This window comes from Daucus carota, chromosome 6, assembly GCF_001625215.2.
Source record: "Daucus carota subsp. sativus chromosome 6, DH1 v3.0, whole genome shotgun sequence".
Lineage (NCBI taxonomy): Eukaryota > Viridiplantae > Streptophyta > Magnoliopsida > Apiales > Apiaceae > Daucus > Daucus carota.
Window position 1 is genome coordinate 13,066,130 of NC_030386.2, and position 11,033 is coordinate 13,077,162.

The window sequence follows — 11,033 nt, forward strand, 5'->3', positions numbered from 1 at the left end:
AAAATTCATAAGAAAATAATTCTTCTTATATTCCATATTTTATTGTATTTTCTATTAAGCTACGTTCTATATTTTTCATTAAAAATTTAAATGTATATATGAGATTTACAAAATAATTATGTTTAAAATTTACGAAACTGAATTAAAATTGTAATACAAAATATATTTAAAAGAAAATATTTAATAGAATAGATTTACAAAATACAGAACAATATTTTGAATTATGCACGTAATAAGCAGAAAAGAGTCATGATAACTGTTTAACGGTTTATGGTGTGGCTAGTGGATAGGATTGGATAAGATGAGCCCTAGGATAAGATACAGTAGTATATATCTGTATGATCACATCCGCTAATTTGGTTAAGTAATGTACGGTTAAGATATTAGTTCCTAGTTACCCATCTATATTGGTTACTCAAGGAGAAGCCCCCTATATCTATATCTATATCTATATATATATATATATATATATATATATATATTTCTGCGCTTGAATGTATTGTTTGCGGTGTTCATCATGTGTTAAATAGTATGTGTTAAATAGTATATGATCGTGGTAATGCATCCCTCCAAACACTTTGATCTGAGTGGGTTATTTAAGGAAGAGATTCTACCACCCCATCTTCAATTTAATTCTTTGTTTGTTTATCTTGTCTAGTTTCATCGATTTTTGTTTAATTGTTTGTTTCTTCATCTTGTCTAAGTCATGCGTGCGTGTGTAAATGACCTAGAGATTTGAATACTGTGTAATCCTAATATTTTTTTATGTCATAAAGTTTTTAATGAGTTAAGAGTGAACAAGGTTTCATATATAGTTCAATTTCTAGGAAGGTGACCTCTGTTAGTGCCATCTTAGTTGTTACCTCCATTGATTTAATTTAATTATTTCTTTGTATGGAGGGTCTAGTTTGATGTATTTTTGTTCAGTTAATTCGAGGGATGGAGAGTGAATTATATAAGTAAGACGTTTTAGATGAGTTCGTTACTTGACACATTCCTCCTTAGTCCTTAGTTTAGTAGTGACCAAAATGCAATTTATAATGTGTGTATTATATTGTCTATTGAGATATTCTAGAATTAAGTGCAATTTACTAAAAGATTAATGAACACATATGTGGAAACAGGTTTGAAAACATCAAACAAATATCAATAAAGTACATCAAACAAATATCAGTTTAACCAGGGCCCTGGTTACAACAATAACAATAAAGTACATGCAGTGTTCTTCTTGCTATCAGATGATCACTTGATGGCATTATTAAAACAATTCAAATGTAGGGGAACTACCTTGGTCTTGGAGCCAAAGCGCTCTCCATATCTGTCATTGAGACCATTCCGTTTGAGGAGTATAAATCAGAATCATGCTTACCAATCTCTATGGCCAAGCACTCATTTAAATCCATCACCACCTTATTCATCGTTGGCCTTCTAGATGATATTCGTGATGCACATGTCATTGCTAATTCAACTGCTTTCCACACAGAGTTTACATCATATTTTCCTCTGAACCTTGGATCTACAACCTGTTTAACATCACCATTTTGAACAACAGAGTCAACCCACTGAGCAATGTGAGTCCTGTCTTCAGTTAGTATTGCTGGCCGTCCTGTTATCATTTCAAGTAGAACAACCCCAAAACTAAACACATCGCTTTTTTCTGTGAGCCTATTTGAAGTGTAATAGCTGCAACAGAGAATTACAAGTACAGTCAGTGCTAACTTCTTTTTCAAGTAAAATATGAGGTAAATTGAAATTTACTTATTACTAACACGTAGTACTTAATTGAATAAATTAAATGAAAATTACAAAATTAGGAGTAAAATTAAAGGTAATTACTCAGGGTCAAGGTAACCAGGAGTGCCAGCAACAACTGTTGAGACATGGGTGCCACCTTCAGCCGAGTAAGCTCTTGAAAGCCCAAAATCAGCCAATTTTGCTTGGAATTGCTCATTCAGTAAAATATTACTCGTTTTTACGTCTCTGTGGATGATTGCTGGTTTACATCCATGGTGCAAATACTCCAGTCCTTCGTTCATGTTTAAAGTGGTAAGATATACCTACAACTAAAGTATAGAACAGAGGAATAAAACTGTAAGTTCTCATAAGATTTGATACCTACCTTGTGCTGCATCCAGTGCTATTTGAAGTCTGAATTGCCAACTTAAAATGCCAAAGCTATTTCCTGCATCTGTGAAAGTAGGCACCAATTGGTCAGCTCTTCATTTTTATGTACTCGAAAGAATATGAAAAAGAATTTACCTTTGAGATGCTTATCTAAGCTCCGGTTAGCCATGTACTCATAAATTATACCCATGTTCGTGCCCTCGTTGCAGTAACCAACCAGAGTGGTTAAGTTTTTGTGGTGGACGTTCAGTAGAAGACTAGCCTGCAATTGAACCCACTAATATTGCATCTTCAATCAAAACTAAAGGATAAGCTGTGCTGATGACATACCTCAGCTTGGAATTCTTTGTGTCCTTGAGTTGATGATGGTGAGAGCATCTTCACTGCAACTTCAAGGTCACCTACATAGCCATGGTACACTGTGCCGAAACCTCCTTTCCCAAGAACTTTCTGGAAGTTTCTAGTGATATTCAAGACTTCGGAATATGTGTATTGTCTGTTCTTTTTCTCTATGTCACCATTATTTACTTGCGCTTGGTTTCTCAATTTCCTGACTATCATTTATGGACAAAAGAATAGAGATAAACATACATAGAATGGGACGTTCAAGTTATTGAGCATATGTTTCTTTCAGTACCTTGTGATGCTCTCCTGCTCCTCCATATCCATATGCCAATCAAAATTGCAGCCAAGAGTAGAACTGAACCAACTACAGCTCCAACAATTGCAGCGTTTGACTTATTGCCTTTCTTTTTACATGGTTCCTGCTCACAATTTTTTTTGCTTGTATCGTTTCCTTTTTCTTGACCATCAAAACTGTTTACACCAGATCATATTAAGTTATATTTAAGATACTGTTCTCAAGAACAGTCTGTATAGTTTATGTTGAACAACTCTAGAAGTAATTTTACGAACGAGTGGACTATTAACCTTAGTGATAGAATCCCTTGTCTTTCATTTTCGAGGAGTTGAGCTGGAATTGGCCCAGTAAAGTTATTTCCTGTTAAGTTCCTGTTCGCGCAATAAGAAGATTAAGATAACACTTACTGTTTATCCCTTGGTTCAGTCATAGTGTCCTGTGGATGAGCTCTTTCAAGTTGAAGGTATAAAGTAACTTACAGGACACTTAAAGCCAATTGAGATAAAAAGTCTGGCACTTGGCCGCTCAAGTTGTTGCGGGATAAATCCCTAAAGGAACCAAAGAGGAGAAATGAAACAAAACAATTGATCCTTTGAGTTATTTGGAACAGCTAGATTCACATCTTTCATAGACAGGGTAATAGTTTATGAGAGACAGATGTTGGTTAAGTACACTTACAAGGTTTTCAATTCTGTGAGATTAGCTATAGAAGGAACTATTTCACCAGTCAGTCCAGTCATGGACAAGTTCCTGAAATGAGATAATATAAATTGTATACTCTAGGTGAGCTCTGAAATGAAATTGAGACTTGAAGTCTAAAGAAATTTAACCTGTTATTTATAAACAGGGAAAGGTGATACCTGATCCTGATGTTATGCAATATAGAACACTTACAGCGATATTATCCTTGCAGAATCAGATGTATCGTAGTTGCATTTAAGACCATCCCATAGAAAGTCTCCTGGTTCACAAGGATCTCCTTGCCAGTCTCTTGTCACTTTGTAGGTAGACTTGATGTTAAGTATGGCAGCAACTACACATACATAAAAGTACATACACGTGTTAGCGGATTTCTGGTTAAGGTCTGCAGTTTCATTTGTTGACTAAACCATGACTAGATTAAATGATAATAAGAATTGCCTGAAATACATACCGTCTGTCTCATTCGTTCCTGATTTTGAAAATATCACCCCCGTATAGATCTCGAAGGCATTAATGATGGGAGGAAGGGTTGAACTTGCGGTTTTGTTGAGGGTGACTATGTACTCTGTATTGCCTGTCAGTGGAGATAGGGGGTAATAGTAGGTCGCCCTTAGATACTCTGGAACTACCAGTTGTTTGTTCCAGCGTTTTCCGTTTATGTAGATGTTAAATTCTCTGTATTGATTGGCTTGGAGTTTTTCAACTTCGGCAAAGTGCATGTACATATAGAATTCATCACTGGCGTTATTCGTGGTCCACTCAAACTGCAGAGAATCAGTTGCGTTTTCTGGTATGCTGGCAGTCCTTAACACATTTGTTGGTACTCGGTAATCATTTGCATTATTAATGTCTAATGAAGTATTTACTTCTTTGTTGGTTGACACGTTAAAGTGATACCATGTTCGATCATAAATATCACCCTTGTACCTGTTTAGATTAATCAGTCAATTACTTGCATTGAACTGGTGAGAAATACATCGATCACATGTTTGTAAAGTGACTGGTTTTGTACATACCTGGTATCCGTATTGGTGACTTTAGAGTCACAATCAGCATGTATTAGGGTTTGCAATGATCTGGATTCAATTGTATACATGCTATTGGTACTGCTGAGTGGCCTCAACTCTAGTGCTGAAATGAAGGGTGTCCCAGTACCTTTGTTTACGAGACAAACATGTATATAATCTGAAGACAGAACATGTATGATCTCTTTTCTCTCGACTGATAAATTTGCTTCAATTGTGACTTTGCTCCAGGTGTCTGGTCCGAGATTGAGATCAAATATTGGGAACTGGTTTAAAGAATCATAGTTCCCGTACATGAAAGTTGCTCTGATCAGATACTTGCTACCTTTCCCGCCTGACGGTTGAATGGTGTAACAGTTTTTCTTCCCCTTAGGAAAGCTTCTCACATTACCCAAGTATGTTTCATACGAGTCGCTTATAAGGGAAGGTAATAAACTCTTACTCTCACCACTGTCTATCAAGTTTGCATCTGATTTGTAGTTTAGTCCTGTATAAGTTTCCTTGTAGTCAGAACCTTCTGGCAATCCACAATCTATGCTTAGAAAACCTGGCAGAGTTTTAAAATAAACATTGTTAACTACAAATATGCATCATTAACCAAGAACATGAACAACATAATATAAGATACAGACCTGGTGGATCATCCTGTGCATGAACAAGAGGTATTGGATTAAGAAAATACGCGAGGACAAGCTCAAACAATAAATAGCTTTTTGATAACATCTTTTCGACACTAAGCAAACAGATTCTAGAAGAGAATCTTGTGTTGTGGGAATATTTTGTCTAAGATCATGGATTCGAATCCATATCCTTATGTTGTTGGAGATCTTTTAGTCGAAAAAACTGTAAATTCTTTCAAGCATGCTCCTCCCCACTCTAAATGTGAAGTATATATAGAATTAGCATTCTTACTTTTGACATTATGAAACGACCATGTCAACTCAATTAGCTTGCAGAATATAAATCAAACGTCATCTCTCAGCTTTATGCTGGTAATGTAATTGTTCAAGATCAACTGATCAAGGTACTTGCATAGTTGCATGTAGTTTTATTTTGTTAATCTGTCAAGTCTTATTCATATTTGTTAGAGCTGTTTACTTGTTAGTTTAAAATTATCAAGGCTATCGACCAAGTAAACCTTATATGATAGTCAACTGAAGCATATCAGTGAGCAGGTTGGTTTATAACTAAACCTTGTAAACAACCTTTTTTAAAAAAAACATATTAATGAATTTTTTAATTTACATCAATAAATATGTGTGTGTTTTTCAAGATTTTTAGCAGGGTCGGATATTAAAAATTTATTTTATATGTTTAATAAAAATACCCATTCAACAAATTTAATCAAAATATATAAACCCAATTAAAATACTTATCACAAGTCTAAATGAGATCTAAAGATTAACGTATCCAAATATACTATAACTCAAATTGAACTGATCTGAAAATGATTCTTTCTGCGAAATTGTGAAATATACTATCATTGCATGTTTGGAGAGGTAGCAAATGACTTGATCAAAGGATACACACAGTGAGATTCTTGAACAATTTCTGTAATTTTCAAATCATATAAACTAGCCACTATGTCATTGATAATTACTTTATGAGTTTAGTTGGATAAACGATTGTGTGTCAGCCAATAGACAATACTATAACAACAATTGATTATATTGACTTGATATTGGGTCAACTATTAATTTTTTTTTTAATTTTTATATAAGCAATATGCAATCACCTGGATTAAACTTGAATCAAAATATTAATTGAAAAACCATGGATTAGCTATACATATAGCTATTATATTTTATAAATGATGTGATTATGATATTAAAAGAATATAAAAATCACATCATCCAATATCTACTAGAGTAATGCTTATACTATTTTGGTTGTATAATGCTTCAAATATGAAAGTACACACAACTTGATCATTATTTATTAATCACACAACATCGAAAGATAATGCAAATATGAGTTTGCAAATGTCTCAAGGGCCAATATGACAGTTTTAAACAAACTACTTACACTTCTCAGAGCAATCAAATGATGACTACATTAACACAACATCAACACAAATGCTGGGAACTACCTTGGCCTTGGAGCCAAGGAGTTGTCCAGATCTATAGAAACCATTCCTATTGAGTTGTTTGTATCTGCATCATGGCTCCCAATCTCCATAGCCAAGCACTCTTTTAAATCCATCACTACCATATTCATAGTTGGCCTTTCAGATGAAATCCGAGATGCGCATGCAAGTGCCACTTCTACTGCTTTCCACACACAGTTTATGTCATAATTTCCCCTGAACCTCGGATCGATAACCTCTTTAACATCACCGTTCTTAACACTGGACTCAACCCATTGAGTAATGTGAGTCCTCTCTGCATTTCTCAATATTGCTCCTTGTCCTGTTATCATCTCAAGTAGAACCACCCCGAAACTGAACACATCACTTTTTTCCGTTAGCCTGCTTGAAATGTAATAACTGCAATTGGAAAAAAAATTGCATTAGCATATGTAACTGAGTCTTTTTATATCACTAATTAATATGTAATATTCAGCTTCAAATGAAATAAATAAATAAAACAAAAAGACAGAAGTTCCAGTTACTTACTCAGGGTCAAGGTAGCCGGGAGTGCCAGCAACAACGGTTGATACGTGAGTGCCCCCTTCATCGGAGTAAGCTCTGGACAAGCCAAAATCAGCCAACTTTGCTTGGAATTGTTCGTTCAATAAAATATTACTTGTTTTGACATCTCTGTGGATGATTGCAGGTTTGCATCCATGGTGCAAATACTCCAATCCTTTATTCATGTTTACAGAGTACGTAGTAAGAATTTTACTTGAAACCAGTGAATAGAACATATAGCATAACAAACTATGAATTCCAGTAAATTTGACTTCTAACCTTGTGCTGCATCCACTGCTATCTGAAGTCTAGTCTCCCAGCTCAAAACGCCATCGTTATTTCCTGCAATTGTGGAAAATGATCAGCCTCTCTTTCTGATTTTATCTGATATATAGAACTAAAATAATCACAATCTGAAAAAATATGAGTTTCTGTAAATTAGCAACAAATTGAATGAAAAGAAAGCATGCTGCCAGAATGTGAACCAATACTTACCTACGAGATGCTTATCTAAGCTCCGATTAGCCATATACTCGTAAATGATTCCCATGTTCACATCCTCATTGCAGTAACCAACCAAAGCAGTTAAGTTCTTGTGGTGAACACTCAGCAGAAGGCTGGCCTGCAATCGAAATACATTAGTAGTGCATATTTAGGCAAAACAAAACAAAGCATAACTTTATGATGACTACATACCTCGGTTTGGAATTCTTTGTAGCCCTGAGTTGATGATGGAGAGAGCATCTTCACAGCAACTTCAGTATCACCTACATAGCCATGGTACACTGTGCCGAAGCCTCCTTTCCCAAGCACTTTCTGGAAGTTTCCAGTGATGTTCAAGACTTCGGAGTATGTAAATTGTCTGTTCCTTTTCTCCATGTCACCGATATTTACTTGTGTTTGGTTACCCGTTTTCCTATCTACAGTATCCAGACAACAGATTTTAGATCAACATATACAGAATAGTATTAAACCTTAGTTATTGAGCATTAGTTTCTTTCAGTACCTCGTAATATTCTTTTTCGTAGTAACCATGTGCCAAAAACTATTGCGGCTAACAATAAAACTGCACCAATTGCAGAGCCAACAACTACAGGAATCGTCTTATTGCTCTTCTTTTTGCATGGTTCCGTCCCACATAACTCAGTATTTGTGTCATTTCCGTTAGTATTTGTGTCATTTCCAGGACCGTCAAAACTGTTTATATAATACATAACATATCAAAGCTAAGTCAGGCATGGTGTTTTTATTAACAGTCTATATAGCTTATATAAACAAGTCTTGCGACTTTCTTAAGTTGAAGGAAGAAAGTTATTAACCTTAATGATAGAATTCCTTTGCTTTTGTTTTCCAGGAGTTGAGCTGGAATTGGTCCACTAAAGTTGTTTCCTTTGATGTTCCTGTGTGTTAAATAAGAAGATTAACATAACAATGATATTCCTTAATTCAGTTATAGAGTCTTAAAGATCTGTTGTGTCAGTCTATAAACTAACTTACAGCACACGTAGTGAAGCCAACTGCGATAAGAATCCTGGTACTGGTCCGCTTAAGTTATTGTTAGATAGATCCCTGAAGAAGGGAACAAAGAAATGAAATTTCACTTAAACAATTGATTTCCTTTAGGATCGTGTTTGTGAGTATGAAATGCATTTTCAGACATTAATTGAGTAATCATTCAAGTTCTCACACTTGAGCTTATATTTGAATGTCGTGGAATTGAACCACATTACGCTCCATAAACATGTCATTTAGATTAAATTCATCATTTGATATGAAATTCTAGTTCTCAAGCATACTGTGAATTAAGATGCACTTACAAAGTTTCTAATTCTGTGAGATTGCCTATAGAAGAAATTATGTCTCCGGTCAGTCCACTCGTGGACAAATTCCTGAAAGAGAATAATGCATTTATGATATATCACGTTAAGCTCAAAGTGCAGATAAAAAATTTATGAAGCTTTCAGAAGTCCAAATTTTAGAAAGATGAGGAGCTAATACTAAATACATATCATCCGAAGTAAAACTCTTACAATGTTGTTATCCTGGCGGAATCAGAACTATGGTTTATGCATTTTAGACCTTCCCAAATAAAGTCTTCTGGTTCACATGGATCTCCTTGCCAGCTATCTCTTGTCACTCCATACTGAGACTTGATGTTAAGTATGGCAGCAACTAAACGCAAAAGACAAATATACATGTGTTAGTAGAAATATAGATCCTAGTCATTGAACAATCAAATATTGCTGGAAAGACGTACCATCAGTCTCTTCTGTTGCTGACGTTGAAAAATCCTTAACAGAATAAATTTCGTAGGCATTGATAATAGGTGGATGGGTTGAATCTTCGGTTCTGTTCAGTGATACTATATACTCAGTGTTACCTGTCTGGGGTGCTTCTGCGTAATAGGTTGTGACAGTTAGATAATTTGGAACAACCAATTCACTGTTCCAAAGTTTTCCATTCACGTAGATATTGAATTCTCTGGATTGATTGGCTTCTAGTTTTTCAACTTCAGCAAAGTGCAGGTACATATAGAATCGATCACTGGCATCCGTCGTGTCCCAAGAGAACAGAAAGGGTTCACTGGCATTGTCCGGGCTGCTGGCAGTCTTCAACACATCCACTGGTACTCTGTAACCGTTTACATTATTTATGTCTAGCTTCGTACTTGCTCCTGTGCCAGTCCAGTTAAAGGGAAACCATCTTCGATCATAAATATCATCTTTGTACCTATATAAAAAAATTAGTTTGTCAACTATAATTTCCATCAACTAGTGACAAACTTGTTTCATTTGTTTGACAGGCATTATAGGTACCTGATTGCAGTAGTAGGACTTGTAGTGTCGCAATCTACATGATAAAGGTTTTGCAAGGATCCAGACGTTGTTTTGTAGATGGAACTGGTACTGCTGACAGGCCTCAACTCTAGTGCAGAAATGAAGGGTGTCGTAGTACCCGTCTTTACTAGACAAATATGAATATAATCTGAAGAGAGAATATGCATGATCTCTTTCCTCACAACTGACAAATTTCCTGTAATTACGACATTGCTCCAGGTGTCTGCTCCCAGATTGAGATCAAATGCTGGGAATTGGTTCAACGAATCATAGTTTCCGTACATGAAACTTGCTCTTATCAGATACCTGTTACCTTTCCCGAGTGCAGGTTTAATGGTGTAACAGTTTTTCTTTCCCTGAGGAAAGCTTCTGACATTGGACAAGTATTTTTCTACGGTGTCGCTAGTGACAGAAGGTAACAAATTCTTACTCTCACCACTGTCAATCAAGTTTGCATCCGATTTGAAGTATAGTCCCGTTGTAACATCTTTATAGTCAGAACCTTTCGCTAATCCACAATCTATGCTTAAAAAGCCTGATAAAATCGAAAAAACATGAAATGTAGTCAAGTAAAAGTTTACATATATGTATGTGTCTGCTGCTAGGTGTTTACAGGTTAGAAAAATAGTATAAGATTCAAACCTGGCGGATTATCATCCTGCGCATGAACAAGAGGTACCGGATTAAGAGAAAGCGTGAGAACAAGTGCGAACAATATACCACATTCCGCTATCATTTTTCCCTCACTAGCTAAACAGACACTATAGAAGAATAGAAATGCCCTTTATATATACTGGAGTTCTCACACTATGCTGGTACGTTTTTTCTTCGAAAGTAATATAAATTCATTTCGGAAATTCTTGTCGAAACTTACTTGTATTGAATGAGGCATAATTTCCAGTCTGGAATAGTATTGATTATAGAAGTAGATTCCTTTTGACATTTTGGAGCGACCAAGTCAATTACTACGGATAGAATGTACTACCAGGAAACATGCGAGACAATCATAAATTAAGGATTAAGCATCTGCTAAGTTAGTGTTAGGAACATGATCAGGGCATTATTTCCACCAAACT

The 11,033-nt window shown here is 35.5% G+C and overlaps 2 protein-coding genes across 2 annotated transcripts; both read right to left on the reverse strand.

Annotated features, from left to right (window-relative positions):
• Positions 1–1,125: 1,125 nt before the first annotated feature.
• On the reverse strand, positions 1,126–5,502 carry LOC108192317 (probable LRR receptor-like serine/threonine-protein kinase At1g05700). The gene is made up of 13 exons (XM_017372537.2): positions 5,124–5,502; positions 4,483–5,038; positions 3,918–4,393; positions 3,659–3,797; positions 3,443–3,514; positions 3,244–3,312; positions 3,055–3,135; positions 2,762–2,940; positions 2,455–2,678; positions 2,260–2,386; positions 2,120–2,188; positions 1,837–2,026; positions 1,126–1,683 (listed from the first exon to the last, which is right to left on the reverse strand). The coding sequence occupies exons 1-13, from the start codon at positions 5,212–5,214 to the stop codon at positions 1,284–1,286; spliced, it is 2,673 nt and encodes an 890-aa protein (XP_017228026.1). The 5' UTR covers positions 5,215–5,502; the 3' UTR covers positions 1,126–1,283.
• Positions 5,503–6,397: 895 nt separating this feature from the next.
• LOC108192270 (putative leucine-rich repeat receptor-like protein kinase At2g19210) lies at positions 6,398–10,784 on the reverse strand. Its single transcript, XM_064078896.1, has 13 exons — positions 10,600–10,784; positions 9,933–10,492; positions 9,378–9,846; positions 9,151–9,292; positions 8,938–9,009; positions 8,618–8,689; positions 8,440–8,520; positions 8,127–8,317; positions 7,817–8,040; positions 7,616–7,742; positions 7,400–7,462; positions 7,106–7,295; positions 6,398–6,976 (listed from the first exon to the last, which is right to left on the reverse strand). Exons 1-13 carry the CDS (start codon positions 10,691–10,693, stop codon positions 6,577–6,579), a joined length of 2,685 nt encoding a protein of 894 aa, XP_063934966.1. The 5' UTR covers positions 10,694–10,784; the 3' UTR covers positions 6,398–6,576.
• Positions 10,785–11,033: the final 249 nt, after the last annotated feature.